This window comes from Corvus hawaiiensis, unplaced genomic scaffold (assembly GCF_020740725.1).
Source record: "Corvus hawaiiensis isolate bCorHaw1 unplaced genomic scaffold, bCorHaw1.pri.cur scaffold_32_ctg1, whole genome shotgun sequence".
In the NCBI taxonomy this organism is placed as follows: domain Eukaryota; kingdom Metazoa; phylum Chordata; class Aves; order Passeriformes; family Corvidae; genus Corvus; species Corvus hawaiiensis.
The window spans coordinates 2,457,696-2,473,639 of NW_025963366.1; the positions used below are offsets into that span (position 1 = coordinate 2,457,696).

General features: G+C 50.8%; 1 protein-coding gene across 1 annotated transcript; it reads right to left on the reverse strand.

Annotated features, from left to right (window-relative positions):
- Positions 1-7,809: 7,809 nt before the first annotated feature.
- Positions 7,810-10,679, reverse strand: LOC125320996 (putative zinc finger protein 56). The gene is made up of 3 exons (XM_048293436.1): positions 10,571-10,679; positions 9,547-9,622; positions 7,810-8,390 (listed from the first exon to the last, which is right to left on the reverse strand). The coding sequence occupies exons 1-3, from the start codon at positions 10,577-10,579 to the stop codon at positions 7,810-7,812; spliced, it is 666 nt and encodes a 221-aa protein (XP_048149393.1). The 5' UTR covers positions 10,580-10,679.
- Between the last annotated feature and the right edge of the window lie 5,265 nt (positions 10,680-15,944).

Sequence of the window (15,944 nt, forward strand, 5' to 3'; positions counted from 1 at the left end):
ATGGGACCACTTCAACTTGGACTTCCATCTCTCTCAGTGATTCCGAGAGATTGGCAGCTTGTAATCACTGACCTCAAAGATTGTTTCTTCAACATCCCACTCCATCCAGAGGACGCTCCTCGATTTGCATTTTCTGTCCCGAGCATCAACAGACAAGAACCTCTACAAAGATATCATTGGGTTGTTCTTCCACAAGGTCTCAAAAATTCTCCAACTATTTGTCAATGGTGTGTGGCATGAGCCTTATATCCAGCGCGAAAGAAACGTCCACAAGCAATGATCATTCATTATATGGATGATCTGCTCATTGCAGCCCCCACACAACAAGAGCTACAAAAAGCTCGTGATAGTGTGATTACAGAAGTCCAAAATGCCGGATTGGAAATCTCTACTTCAAAAATCCAAGAAAATTCACCGTGGAGATATTTAGGATGGAGACTTACAGAGCAAGCAATAAGACCACAGACAATACAAGTTAGAACTCAAGTTAAAAACCTGAGAGATCTACAACAGCTTTTGGGAGAGATCAACTGGATCAGACCAATCTTGGGAATCACAAATGATGAACTTGCACCACTTTTTAACCTCTTAAGGGGAGACTGTAATATCAATTCGCCTAGATCCCTCTCAACGGAAGCTCAAGAAGCTCTTGGAAAGATTACTGAAGCTCTTCAGCAGAGACAAGGACATCATTTTATACTGAGCCAACCATTCTTCCTTGCAGTGTTAGGAGAAGATGCAATTGTATGGTCTCATATTTCAATGGGACTCATCACAGCGAGATCCTCTATTGATATTAGAGTGGATTTTTCTGCCCTATAGATCCCCTAAAACGATTTTCACAACTTTAGAAATGGCAGTTCAAATTATAATCAGAGCTAGAGCAAGGTTGCTAACAATGGCAGGCAAGGACTTCATGACAATCTATCTGCCTTTAAAAAGGAAATATTTTGATTGGGCAATGCAAAAATCAGATGATTTGCAGGTTGCATTGTTAGATTACTCAGGCGTTTGCTCAATTCATTTTCCAAGCCACAAACTGCTACAAGCGAAAGTAAGCTTCAGGGAAAAACCCATGATAAGTGAAGTGCCATTAGATGCAATAACGTTCTTTACGGATGGTTCAGGGAAAACACAGAAGTCAGTAATAACATGGCAGAACGCAACTACAAAAGAATGGGAATCAGATATTCAAAAAGTACAAGGCTCACCTCAGATTGTGGAATTAGCAGCTGTTGTTCGTGCATTTCATTTGTTTCAAGAACCACTCAATCTAGTTACAGATTCAGCTTATGTAGCAAATATAATTAAAAGAATAGAAGGATCATTTCTGAAAGAAGTTGATAATAAGGATCTGTGTTCTTATCTTTTGTGTTTGAAAAAATTATTAGAACAGAGAGAACACAAATATTTTATATCCCATATTAGAGCACACTCTTCTCTCCCAGGATTTTTGGTAGAGGGAAATGCACAAGCAGACAAATTGACCATGGTCATTTCAAACACTTTGCCAAACGTTTTTGAACAAGCAAAATTAAGTCACGCATTTTTTCATCAGAACGCACAAGCACTAATGCGCACATTTCGCACTTCTAAAGATCAAGCGAAGGCCATTATAAGTGCCTGTCCAGACTGTCAGCTTGTGCAACCCCCTGTATCCACAGGAGCAGTCAATCCAAGAGGATTGCAGAGGCTGCAATTATGGCAGACAGATGTTACAAAATACCCATCTTTTGGGAGATTTAAAAATATTCATGTATCTGTGGACACCTTTTCAGGTGCAGTCTTTGCTTCCTTACATGTAGGCGAAACAGCAAAACATGCGTGTCGACATTTTTTACAAGCATTTGCAGCGTTGGGTGTTCCTCAGGAAATTAAAACAGACAATGGTCCAGCTTACAGAGGACGAACCCTAGACACATTTTTGAAGAATTGGGGTTTTCGTCATATATTTGGCATTCCTAATTCTTCTACAGGCCAAGCCATCATTGAGAGAACACACCATACCTTAAAATCTCTTTTGGATAAACAGAAAAGGGGGGAAGCAGAGGCTACGCCTCAGATGCGATTGAATAAAGCTTTGTATGTTTTAAACTTCCTGAATAGCTCCTTTTCAGAACCTACTCCACCAATTATCAGGCATTTTTCAAATAGTACTCAGGCAAAATTGAGAGAGGATCCTTTAGTTTTGATCAAAGATTTAGAGACGGGAAAGATCGAGGGCCCATTTCAACTAATAACTTGGGGCAAGGGATATGCTTGTGTCTCAACAGGTGCAGGACCGAAGTGAATTCCAGCAAAAAACGTGAAACCTTATCAAGTCCAGAAACAAGCAGGAATCGACTCTGGGAACAAGGAGGCGAGCACACAGACGTGAATCAGTGTCAACGCTACTGTCGATGCCACAGACATCATTTTTTTGTGCAAGAACTGTGGACTGAATATTATGCAAAAAGTGGGAAAGTTAATGGTGTAAATTTTGTATATAAGAGTGTGTTAGAAGTTCTGTTACAGATCAGAGATTCCTATGTGGGATGAAGCTGTTGAGAATGAAGCTCAATCAGGTATTACACTTGTGCCTTATCATCTCACAGATTGCCTTAAGCAATGCAGCTTTCCCAGCAAAGCAACCAAAAGAAAATGTCTGGGAGACTTTGGCCAATGCATCAGGCCTAGATACCATCTGTCTAACTCATTCAAGACCAAAGAAGCTGTTTTCAACATGTTTAGTCAGTCTACCAGCAGACAAATGGCCACCTTCCAAACATGCTAATCTAAAATTTTCACGATTCGGTTCAAATCCAGTGGAGAATTGGGATGCTTGGACCAAATCCCTTCCGTAGGCTCCTTACGAACCTCAGGAATTGGAAATTCTTGGTTCAATAAAAATGGAGTTTTGTGTAGCATTCAGTTCTCCAGGGTTGAAACAAAATAAAAACAAGATAACAGATGTCACTCCAAATTACGAAATATATAGAAATGCAACATCTTGGTGCAATTCAACAATAAAGATGAGCATATCGTTCAACCAAGATCCATTGCAATTGCCGCGAGGGATGTTTCTCATTTGTGGAGACAGAATTTGGCCTGCAATTCCCTCAAATGTCAAGGGCGGTCCATGCAGCTTTGGAAAGCTTTCTTTGCTAACGCCTAATGCAAAAATGATAAAAGAACAGAAGAGAAAGGAGAAAAGATTTGTTGAGCAATATAAATTTGATTGTAATGATAAATTTGTAGCTTGGAATTTTGGACAAAGGTTTTCTGCAGCTCTCCTTTTACCTGGTGCTGCTGCAGGAGCAGCCTTGAGACAATTGGATCAATTGGGCTGTTGGCTAAGTAAGAACTCTCGTGCTGTCTCTCTCACACTGAGTGGTATGTTAACTGATGTTCAGAGTGTGAGACAAGCGACTCTGCAAAACAGAGCAGCAATTGATTATCTTCTATTAGTGCATGGACATGGATGTAAAGAATTTGAAGGTATGTGTTGTATGAATTTGTCAGATCATTCAAAATCCATCCATGAAAGTATATGGCAATTAGAGGATGGAATAGCTAAACTTGGAGAAGAAAACGGATCATTGTTGAACGATTTGTTCAATTGGTTTGACCTTACACCTTTATGGAGAAAAATTTTGAAGGCAGGTTTGTATGTTTTAACTATTGTTGTAATTCTATTAGTATTTGTACCTTGTATACTCCACTGTGCTAGACAAGCCATGGACAAAGCTGTCAAGGAAGTGGTTTTGGTTCAAACAGGAGGGGGAGATGTAGGAACCCAGAGTGCCGAGAATATTTCTCTGCCTGTTTTTAAGGGTTTTTACCCCCCTGGACACCACTGGTATAGCTTTAAACCTTGGAAAAAATTACCAACAGTCAGACAACAACTAGAAAATACAGTGGTGTGAATTAGGTTATAGGCTACGATGTAAGATTGTCACAGGGTGAAAAATTTAGAGGTTTTGGGCTTCTCTTTATAGTATATAGATAAGAGTAAGAAATATCAAAATGGAGGATTGTTGTTGCTCTCGAAACCTTCTTCTCCTTCTTCTACTACTTCATATTCTGCAGTAAAAGTAGTTTGGATTGATTGGATAGAAAATTCTGCAGTTCCTAGTCATGTTACTGAATAATTGGTAAGAAAGTAAAAATAATGTATGTTTTTAGTAACTATTGGTTAAAATGTCTTTAAAAGGCTGTGTAAATTTTGATAATGGCTCTCTCTTGCTCTCACTCCTACTTTTCCTCCTTCCATGCTGTACCTGGGTCACGCTAGTGGCTCTGTTCCTCTGATAAGACTTAATAAACAACTATCTAGAAGCATTGAAACTACAGAAGACGTCTTGCTTTATCTTTTAAACTCCTTGCAAGGACTTTCAGCAAATTCTCTCCCATCAGGAGAGATTCGATTTATGGCACGGTAAAGTGTCAGAGAGAGAGAGGAGAGGGAGAGGGAGAGGGAGAGGGAGAGGGAGAGGGAGAGGGAGAGGGAGAAGGAGATTCAGAATGAGGGATTGGGGTTAATGCGCCCAGTCCTGCTCCCTCAGGGGTGGGGCCCCACAGCCGCAGGACAAAATGGATCTGCGGGTCCCGGAGCTTTCCCTGCTTTGGGCCAAACCCAGCGGGTTCCAGGCAGACTTTGGCCGCAGGGCCCAGGAGCTCAGCCCGGCCCGGCACAGGGGTCCTGCAGGGCGTGGGTGTGGAGGGTCCTTGGGGGGGGTCCAGGAGGATCCAGGGGGGTCCCAGGAGGGGATCCAGGTGAATTACCTGCTTCCAATGAGGGATCTGTACTTTAAGAGAGGTGGTTGATGGTGCTGTAAAGGAGCAAACTGCAGAATAAGTCACAGAGAAGCCATTTAAGCAGGGACTACCCGTGGTTAATTCCTAAAACCAAAATAAGTCAGTATTTATTTTGAGGGAAAATGATTTCTAATGGCATTTTGAGGGTCATCAGGATCAATACACAGAAATAAATACAAAGAAATACAAAGAAAATGCAAAGAGGTGAGACAGGAGTGGAGCTCGCTGGACTGATCCTGGGCAGAGCCCGGGCAGACCCTTCATGAATTTGGCTGCCTGAATGCAGCTCTTGCCCGGGCCCCAGTGGTGGCCCCCTCTGGGTGTCTCTCCCAGCACCACTGGGATGCTCCTGCCCCTTCCCTGGTGCCCCAGGGTCCTTCTGGGGCCACCCAGACACCTCCCTGGGCCTCTGGGGGCCCCGTGGCACAGCGCAGACAGGGATCAAATCAAAACTTCCTTGGAAGATGGAGGCAGGAGAATATTGCCCACGATCTTTCCAGCTGCCCTCCACACTCCTGCAAATCCTGCTTGGGACACTCAGGCTCTCCATTCTGGGGCTCTGCAGCTTCCATGCAAACCCATCCATCACCGTGTCCCCTCTTGCATGGGTATCAAGGAAATGACACAGCAATGTCCAGAAAACTTGAACTTGATTAACTTGACTGCTGGGGGGTGACTGGAAGATTACGGGGTGAGAACCTTATGCCTCCAAAAAGGGTCAACAGTTTGGAACTGGAACAGTCATGGAAACTTCAGCTTCTGGGGAAAAAGATGGCTGGGAGCTCTGCGGCTGAGGATGGGGGGCTTCACTGACCCCTAAGCTGGGGGATGTCACAGTGCCTGGGCTGAGCACTGGTCACGCATCCCCCGCGATGCCCTGCAAGCTGAGCGCCGAGCTGGAGCTGGAGAGTCAGCGCTGAGGGGAGCCTCGGGGTCTCCTCCTCCTGCAGCTGCCCCCTTTTGCTGGTGTCTTGGCTCTGGGCCTCTGCAGAGAGCGGTGGCGCCGGCACAGCCACATCCGGGCGCGGTTGTGCCTCAGCAGCTCCTTGGGGCAGCCGCGTCCCCGCAGCGCATCCTGCACAGCCCCAGGGGCTCTGGCGCTTCTCCTGCACGGCCCGGCCCAGGGAGCCCGATGGAAGGGGCAGAGGGGCCGAGCGGGGCTGAGCCCTCTGGCGCTGCCCTTGGCCTCTCTGTGAGAGACTCGGGCCTGGCTGGGCTGCCCCGGGCAGAGGCTGCAGCAAGAAGAGCTCCGGCTGCCTCTGCCGGGTGTCCCTGGGGCTCAGGCTGGGCCCGATTCCCGCCCAGGGGCTCAGACCCCTCTGCCGAGGGGCCGTGGCCAAAGGGCTGCCCGGGAAGCCCAGCACCCTCGGGTCCAACCCGGCTTTGCTCTGCCACGGGGGCTCTCAGGCCTTGCCCAACACCGGCTTGGCCCAAGGCTTTGGTGGCTGCCGGCCCTGGCACTGTCCCCCCTGCCTGACCCCCCTCCCTCACCTCTCCCCAGCGTCTCCGGAGCCTCCTGCCAAGGCACCATCCCAGGACAAGGCCCGTGATCAGCAGCTCCAGGGCTGAGCATGTCCAAGAAACCAGCACCACGTCCACCAAGGGGTTCATCCCAGGGCCCGTGGAGTCCTGCGGCTCCAGCTCCTCGCAAAGCAGAGACGAGGTGCCCATGTCCTCCTCAGGATGGCTGGAAGGGTCGAGGGAATGGGCCAGCATCAGCAGCACACAGAACTGCAGCAGCCAGGAGAAGCCCTGGCTGGCCATGGTGCTCTGTGGGATGAGCCGCCACTTCCACGCTGGCTCTGGCCGTGGCTCCGCGCCGAGTGCTGCCTGGGCTCTGGGCACGGCAACGGGCTGGGGACAGCTGACAGCCACCACGCTGTCCCCAGAGCCTGTGATGTCACAGAATCACCGAATGCATTGGCTTGGAAGAGCCCTGGGAGATCATTAGAGTCCAACCTGTGCCCCATCCCCACCACAGCAACCAGGGCAGAGCCCTGAGTGCCACACCCAGGCTTTCCTTGAGCACCTCCCCAATGGTGGCTCCACCCCCACCTGGCCAGCCCATTCCAATATCTAATGCCCCTTTCTGGGCAAAAGTTCTTCCTAATGCCCAACCCAAACGTCCCTTGGTGCAGCACAAAGCCCCTGTTGGCATCTGCTCTCTCCTGTCCTTGCCCAGCTCTGACAAGGCTGGCCCTGCCTTGTCGGTCCCTTGCCTGCAGGCGGGAGAAGAGGCTGTGCCAGTGAGTGCTGCTCCACTCTGAGGCCATTCCAAGGGGCTGCTCTCCTTCTGCTTTGCAGATTTGCATTGAAGAAGAAAGCATCTTTGCATTGAAGAAGAAAGCATTGGTTCAGCAAAGAAGGACTTACTGGGACAGACAATTTGTACAAGAATAAAGGTCAGTAAATAGGCCAGGAAAAAGACAAAGAATGGAAAAGAGAACGTGGATACAAAAATGCTGCTAGCAAGAATTTTCTTGCTATTTTCTAAGTCCGTGAGAGACTTTTCTCTCTCACAGAAGATAGCAGCAGAGTTCTATAAACAATGAAACACAGGCAACCTTGAGAAGCCTTGTTTATAGTACCATAGAAAAATATTTTGACAATGGATGTTTTAAGATTTTAGCCAGTCACACCAAGGGTGGCTGATCCTTTATTCAATTAGATTGTGAAGAAAAAAGGCTATAAAAGAGTTTGTAAAATAATTAAATCAATCAATCTTGCTGCATATTTATGCCTGCTGGCTCTTCTCTCCTCCTCCCTACAGCTGCAGAACACGGTAATATTTTACGGCATTTAATAAGAGAAGAGGATTCATAAGTGTCTGAAGTACAGGGTTCTGGAAGAGCTTTTCAGTCAGCAGCACCTCCAGTTTTAAGATGGAGTTGGAGCAGTGCCCGAAGCTCTTCCCACACTTGGGGCACTCGCAGGGATTCCCTTACTGGTGCCTCTGCTGGTGTTTCCTCAAGGATGAGCTCCAGGAGAAGCTCTTCCCACACTCGAGACACTCTAAGGCCTCTCCCTGGTGTGGATGCGCTGGTGGCTGGTGAGTTGGGAGCTCCACTTGAAGCTCTTCCCGCAGTCTGTGCAGCGGAAGGGCCTCTCCCCTGTGTGTGTTTGCTGATGTACAATGAGATAGGAGATCCACTGAAACATCTTCCCACACTCAGGACACTCAAAGGGCCCTCCCCTGGCGTGCATCTCCTGGTGGCAGGTCAGGCTGGAGCTGTGGCTGAAGCTCTTCCCACCTTCCAAGCACTTGTAGGGCCATCCCCCTGTGTGTATCTGGGGGTGGATGAAGAGGCGGGAAGTGTGGCTGAAGCTCTTCCCACATTCCAAGCACTTGTAGGGCTTCTCCCCAGTGTGCAGCTGCTCATGGACCACCAGGTTGGACCTCTGGATGAAGCAGAGGGGGGGCCTTTTCTCCTCAGAGCACCCTGGGCTGGCTTTGGAGCCCCTCCTTGTGGGGGATCCCTTTGGCTTTTCCTCCCCGTGTGATTCCTGTGCCATTGAGCCACTCAAAGCAGCCTCTTCCACGAGGTTCTGCCATGGGGATTTGTCCTCCCTGGTCTCCATCTGCAGCTCAGTGCCTGAGGGAGCAAGGACAAGGAGAGGAAGGGACAGGGAGAGAAAGGAACAAGGAAGGAGGAAGGAAAGAACAAGGAGAGGAAGAAGGGTAGAGAAGGAAGAAGGAGAGGAAGGGACAAGTAGAAAAAAAGGAGAATGAAGATGAAGGAACAAGGAAAAGGAAGGAAAAAGAAGAAAAAGAAACAAGAAGTAGAAGGAACAAGTAGAAAGAGGGGAAGGAAGGAAGGAAGGAAGGAAGGAAGGAAGGAATTCGGAAGGAAGGAATTCGGAAGGAAGGAATTCGGAAGGAAGGAAGGAAGGAAGGAATTCGGAAGGAAGGAAGGAAGGAAGGAAGGAAGGAAGGAAGGAAGGAAGGAATTCGGAAGGAAGGAAGGAAGGAAGGAAGGAATTCGGAAGGAAGGAAGGAAGGAAGGAAGGAAGGAAGGAAGGAAGGAAGGAAGGAAGGAAGGAATTCGGAAGGAAGGAAGGAAGGAAGGAAGGAATTCGGAAGGAAGGAAAGAAGGAATTCGGAAGGAAGGAAGGAAGGAAGGAAGGAATTCGGAAGGAATTCGGAAGGAATTCGGAAGGAATTCGGAAGGAAGGAAGGAAGGAAGGAATTCGGAAGGAAGGAAGGAAGGAAGGAATTCGGAAGGAAGGAAGGAAGGAAGGAAGGAATTCGGAAGGAAGGAAGGAAGGAAGGAATTCGGAAGGAAGGAAGGAAGGAAGGAAGGAATTCGGAAGGAAGGAAGGAATTCGGAAGGAAGGAAGGAAGGAAGGAAGGAAGGAAGGAATTCGGAAGGAAGGAAGGAATTCGGAAGGAATTCGGAAGGAAGGAAGGAAGGAAGGAAGGAAGGAAGGAAGGAAGGAAGGAAGGAATTCGGAAGGAATTCGGAAGGAATTCGGAAGGAAGGAATTCGGAAGGAAGGAAGGAAGGAAGGAAGGAAGGAAGGAAGGAAGGAAGGAAGGAAGGAAGGAAGGAAGGAAGGAAAAGTAACAAAGAGAAGAAAGACAAGGAGAGGATGGGATTTGCCTCCGTGCCACAGGGAAGGGGAAGGAGATCCCCCAGTCCGTCCCCGGCAGGACGGCGTCGGCAGCGGGGTTGTCCTGCAGCCGGGGGCGATGCTGGGCTGGGAGATGGAGCAGGAGAGAGGGGGAATGGGGCAGGGACTTCCTCCTCACCTGCCTGGGTGTCCCGGGACATCTTTCTCACTGCCTCCTCCTCCTCCATTCGGCCAAGGCTTGGGAATGAGAAGTCCTGTTTTGGGGGAAAAAAACAAGGGGTGAGTGCATTGGCTTGGGGGTTTCTCCCACCCAAGTCCATCTCTAGGAGTCACCACATATCTTGTGTCCATGAAAACCTCCAAAACATCAAGACTCAGAGGAAAATATCCCTCACTGAGGTTCCCCCTCTCTGGTCTCTCCACTATGGGGTTCTGGGGGTCCCCCTTGTCCCGGATGCTGCAGGCCCTGCATATATTGGAGGTCCCTTCTCTGCAGGGTCTCTGCCTGCTCCAGACTTCCAGGGAATCCCAGGGGTGCCTCCTCTTTGGCCTCCCCACTTTGGGGTTCAGGGAGTCCCCCTTCTCTGGGGCTGCACTAAGGGATGCCGAGGGTTTTGGGGTCCCAGGGGTCCCTCCTCCCCTGACTCTCTGCTCTGGGGTGCCGGGGGTCCCAGGGGTCCCCCCTCTCCGGGGTTCCCTCTTTGGTGTCCCAGGGGTTCCCCCTCTCCAGGCTCATCCCTTCTCGGGGCTGCCCTTTCTCCAAGCTCACCCCACTCCCGGCTGACGGGTTCCCCCCTCTCCAGGCCCCCATTTCAGGGTCCGGGAATCCCGGGGCTCCCCGCTTTTCTCTCTCCCCCCTCTCAAGGCTGCTCCCCTCCTCCCCCGCCGGTACCGGGCGATCGCCACGTGGCTCCCGGGACCCCGCACCCGCCACCCACCGCCGGGGCTCTGCCGGCAGCCGCCACCGCGACATCCCCAAAAAACACCTCCCGGGGACCCCGCAGTATCCACCCAAAGGGCATTTCGGGTCAGCTTTGGAGTCCTGCAAGATCCAAACCTCGCTCCACTCGCCCCGTCCCGAAGAAAAGAATCAGGGAGCCCCAAGGTACTTCGGCTGAGCTCCAAATATCCCTCCCCCCTTCAAAAGAAACCCTCCCAGGACCGCCCACGATATCCGGAGCGAGGTCCCCCTTCCCGGTCACCTGCGGCATGCGGGGGCAGCGATGCTCCCGGCGCGAAGGGGCTGCAGATCCAGAGAGCGCTGGACGCACGCGGCGCCTCCTCTCGCTGCTCCCCTTCCTGCTCCCGCTCCTCCTCTGCCCCTCCTCTTCCTCCCGCTCCTCCTCCTCCTCCTCCGTCCCCCCGGCTGCTGGCGAGGAGCTCTCGGGTGAGCGGGGCGGGGACGGGACACGGTGGGAAAGGGGTGGGTCCCCCCCAAACCGAGCTGGGGGGAGCTGGGGTTCGGGGGACGGTGGGAAAGGGGTGGGAGAGGGCGGATGAGGGGAGATGGGGCAGCGGGAAGGGGGTTCCCAGTGAGGGTCTCCCAGTGAACCCCAGGACCCCCAAATGCCGTCCCTGTCCTCCCAGCCCCTCCCGGCGCTGTGGGGGCCGGGCCGTGCCCCAGTGCCGGCTCCAGGGAGCCCGAGCGAGCCGCCTGCCCGGCATCGAAGCTCTGGGCGCGGAGCCGAACGGGCGCCGTGCAGGGAGTGTCTCTGCGCTGCGGGCTCTGTGCCTGAGCGCTGCCCCGCGCCGAGCCCCAGAGGCGCGGCTGCTCCGCTTCCTGCGCCGCTGCTCCCTGCGCAGGGGAGGCCGCGGAGCGCCGCGAGAGGGAGCGGCTGATGGAAGGGCTGCAAAGGCTGAGAAGGCTTTGGAGCGACTGGGGAGGCTGTGGGGGTGCTGGGGCTCTGGCGGGGCTGAGGGCACGCTGGAAGTGACTCGGTGTTGCCTTTGCTTCCTAGATCTCCGTCTGCTCGACGTTTCCAGTGAATCATTAAAAAGCCGGTATTCACGGACAGAAACTCTCTAACTAATTAAAGTTAGAAAGAGGTGTGTTTATTACCCCGGCGGGCGGCACGGGAGTCACCTCCTAGAGACGTGCCAGCCACTTACCCGGTTATTTGCCCTCTATTGATTTCACAAAGTGTTAGATATTAATCCTATACATATCTCCAGCACCTCCCATTCCCCACTTCCTATTAAAATGCGGTTATTAGTCCTTTGCGCGTGCGCAATTCTTTTCTTGATTTGGGTCGGTGGTCTTGATTTGAGTCAGTGGTCTTGAAAGATGAAGTCGGGGATCTCTTCATCACCATGAACTTTCTACCTTCTATTGTGGGCAAGCCTCGGCAAGCTTTCTGGAGACGGTCCATACCTCCTGCCTGTATTTGATCATGCAACCTAGGTGCTGGCTATAATTCTATCCGCTTCTTTTGCCCTTATGGCAGTTCATTTACTATAAGCAAAGTTTCAGACAGGTACATAATGGCGAATAGCACTGAACTTCTTGGCTAAATTTCTAACTCTTCGTTGACTTGTCTTTTGGTTCAATCAGTACAAATTGCTTCTAACTCCCAGCTAAAGTTTAACTCTTCATAATCTTGACTCACTGATGGTCTTGCTTTTGTCTTCCATATGATTTTATCTCTTGCATGAAATGTTTGTGAAGTGCCCCCGATTTCCCTCGTGTCCCCTGGGCACCGACAGCCCCGGCCCTTGCCCTGCTCCCCTCCCACGTTCCATCCCGGCTGGCGGAGCCTCGGAGCTGCCGTGGGGCCGTGGGGCTGCGGCCCGAGCCGGGGCCCCTTCCCAGTGCTCCCAGTCTGCCCATCCAGCCTGGAGCAGCCAGCGAGGGCTTCAGCTGGGGCGGCAGAGAGGCGCTGCTGGGGGGTCCCACCTCCGCTTGGCTTGGGTTGTTCTTCCCAAGCTGGGCATAAACGACTTTGGGAGTTTTCTGCCACAAATCTCTCCCCCCGTGCACTCAGCCAAAGGGGTTTGGGGCAGTTTTCCCTTTTTCGGGGAAATCAAAGCCATGCGCTGATGCTCCGAATTAGGGGCGGGAGTAGCGAGGCTGCAGGGCTTCCCAAGGAGCTGGAGGCACCCCACACGCAGGGCTGGGCAGGTTGGGCTGGGAGCAGCGGAGAGCTTTGTTTGTCTTCCCAGCTGAATGGCGGCTCGGGGGAATGCATGTGCCCCTTAATGTGCACCCCCACTTTGTAGAACATCCGATATTTATGGCTCTGTTAAGTCTTTGTTCTTCTTCTGGAAGTTCAGGAATTTAGCAGGACCATGGCTGAGCAGCAGTTGGTGTCAATTAGTAACGTCTTCTTAAATTTATCGTTTCTCTCCTTACTTCCTTATCTCCAAGTCCCTGGCCCTATCTCCAATGGGAATCACACCATCTGTTTTGAAAGACGCGTTCATTTTCTTCTCTTTTAATCCCCTCTCTTCTTATTTTCTCAGTACTTCTCTTTACAAACTTTAAAAATGCCTTAATCTGTTCTTCCTGGGCCTTCTTTGGTTTTGGGATTATTCTCAGTGACCTCATTCTGTGTCCTTTTGTAGCCGTTTCTGGGTCAGGAGGCCTGGCTGCCACCTGCATGCCCTTGATCCCCTGCTGAATGAGCTGCACTGAGCAAGGTGTGGTGCATGGCAAAAAGATGAGAGTTGCTGTAGCACCTGAGAGGAGAAACAGCATTGGTTTAACCCATGGTCTGCCAGGGAACCACGAAAACGTGTCCCAGTCCCGTCCTTTCCATGTTTGGAGTGGTACATGAGCTGCTTTCTTATTTCCTTCTTCTCTGTTTCACCACTTTTCCTTTGCCATCTCTTTGCCAAGAGCAGTTTGAGTCATTTAATTTTCCACAACCTCCTGGTCCTTCTGCTGAAAGAGAATCTGATGCCATCCCAGGGTGAAATGTGGTGCTGCTCATGGGAGTGGATTGGTGGGTGAGAAGGTCAGGAGCTGGAGCTGTGTGCTTGGTTATGATTTGGAGGACAGCTTGTAATCTAGTGATGCATTGAAATGATCAGTGGGTTCTCTGGCACCTGGTATGAATTTGTTCGGGTTCCCAGGGGCTGCTCCATGGTGTTGTAGGATTTGTTCTGGTGGCCGTTGATCTTTTCCCCATTTTTGGGCGTTCCCTCCAGCCAGGGATGCATCAATTGGCCGCTTTTCTCTGATTAAATCATCACATCCTTGGCTTCCCAAGTGATTTCGCTGAACTTGTGGCAGCAAAAGCAGCCCAGTGGTCAAACCCACCCTGTATAACACAGGCAGTGCCAGCAGATGTTGGAGTGGGGAGAGGGATGATTCCCCCCCGCTTTTGTGAATGAAGTTCTCCCAACATTCTCCGTTTGCTGTTTTCCTTTGCAGCTTCAGGGATTTCTGTTGCAGAGTCAGAGATGCTCAGTGTGGGCTCTGCCTTTAGCGATGCAAATTCCGTCAGTGCAGAGAGGCAGAGCTTGGGGTGAGGGGCAGAGGGAATCAGCCCAATTCCTGTGGCAGGCAAGGAGAGCCTGGGACATTGTGCACACTTCCCCCAGCAGAGTTAATTTGCATTTCCAAAGCTCCTCTGCTGGCTGCCTGGAAGGAAGTTTCTCTTCCAGCTCAGACATCCCAGGAGTTGCATGCGCCCCTCCCCCCTCCGCTCCCTTTTTTTTTTTTTTTTCCCTTTTTTTTAAATGGTGTTTCAATAACTGTTTATGAGGAAAAGGGTCAGTTTTAAAGCTCTTCCAGTTTTGCAAAATGCAACCTAAAGGTGAACCTCGAAAAACCCATTCCAAAATTCTGCCATCACTACAGCCACACACACACACACACAGAAAAATCCAAAGCAATAAAGATTTTTCTACTTCTTCCCCTAAGACTAAAAATTGATTCTCACACCACTGGCCCAAGCCCAGCTGACAATGTCAGAGTAGGATTATGAAGAAAAAACATTTTAATTGTGTAGTCTTGTCACTGAAAATGAGGGAAGAACAAAAACTCTCCAATGACCTTTTTAGTGTTAGAGGATCAAGGCATTACTTTATTCTGGCCAGGATGTGCAACAGAAATCATTTCATGCACACACAGCCCGGGTGTGCAGAGAAAATCATTCCATGGCACACGAGTTTTACTCGATTTTCCCTCAACTTTATGCAGTCTAAACCCATAGAAATCCGTAGGTTTAATGTTCATTGGTTCCAAGTTGGGTAGTTCTTAGTATTTGGTTTCCTATTGGCCCCGGATTGCTTGGCCTCTGATGTTAATTAGGTCCACACGCCTTGATTTCCTTCTCAGCCTTTTCCAGAGCAGGGGTCTCCAGCTGTGCCGGGGGGAGTGTCTGGGGTAGCTGTTCCTTGATGTTTGCTGATGGGCGTTGATGTTTTGTTGATGGTCGTTATCTTTTGGGTATCTTTTGGGCTCTTCCCAGTCTGTTGAGATGTTAAGCTCATCTCTGTTGAGTGTTGTAACATCCCTTAACAAACACTTTAGAATTCCTTTCCCCAAGGCAGAGGCAAACCGAGCCTGAGTAGAGAAATAAAATTTTAAAGCAATTCTGAACTTGGTATATTTTCCATCAATCGAATCCTGCCCAGCCCAGAGTGTGAGTGTAACTGAGAGCCAGAGTGGAATTCTCCCGCTGTCTCGCGCAGCAGCTGTGGCGAGTGCAGGCACAGAAAGCTCTGAAGGTCGGCCGGTGCCAGCGAGGATTGGCCCCCAGTGCCTGGAGATGCCAGAGGAGGTGCCCAGCCAGACTATTCCAGCAGAGGATCTGTGGGCAGCCCCCGGGGCTTCCCCCGCTGTGGAGCCCTGGCTGCTGCTGCGGCCCCTTCTGGGCAGGGTCAGTGGCGGCCTCGCATGGTCCTCCTGCAGCCGGGGAGTGCAAATCCGCGGGGCTTCAGAGAGCTTGAGGCGAGGGTGAGGGGTCCCCCCGTGTTCAGCTGTGCTGGCGGCTGTTTCTGTGCTCAGGGACACTTGGAATGGGCCACGCCCTTGGCCAGCAGTGGTGCTTCTTTGCGCTCCTCAGGCAGGACCCGATGTCCTGGTTGGATGTTGTGGACAGCAAAGTCCCAAGGCAGGGTCTGTGCCAGCCGAGCTTCCTGTGGAAGAGATTTCACAAGAGACAGGATTCTGGCCACAGACTGCTTGAAAAAGACATCCCTGATCTCCATCCCCCAGTAGGTCAAGAATGAGCAGGGTGAGGAATTGGAAACATCAGTTCCAGGGGAGATAATTCAGTATCAGCCCTGGGTCTGGCTCTTCTTCTTGCCAAAGCCAATGGCAGCAGCCGTACCCGTGGCATCTTGATTTCTCTCAGCAGTTTCAGAAGGTGTTTCTTTATTTCCCCATTCGTTCTTTCTACCCGACCCGAACTCTGGGGGTGCCAGGGCGTTTGGAGGTGCCACTGTGTTCCTAAAGCAGCCAGAACGGCCTGAAGGATCTTTCCTGTAAAATGAGTTCCCCTGAGTCCATTGCTTCCACAATCCCATATCTTGGAATTGTTTGTTCCAAACATGCCTTAAGAACTGATGCAGGGATTGCTGAAGCAGTCGGAAATGCTTCTGCCCCGCTGTGAGCTGCCATGCTGTTAG

What these genes read in the sequence shown, in the direction of transcription:
- LOC125320996 (XM_048293436.1), bottom strand. An exon ending in GTCCCGGGACACCCAGGCAG is followed by an intron (nt 8,391 to 9,546) that starts GTGAGGAGGAAG and finishes TTGCTCCCTCAG; the next exon opens with GCACTGAGCTGCAGATGGAG.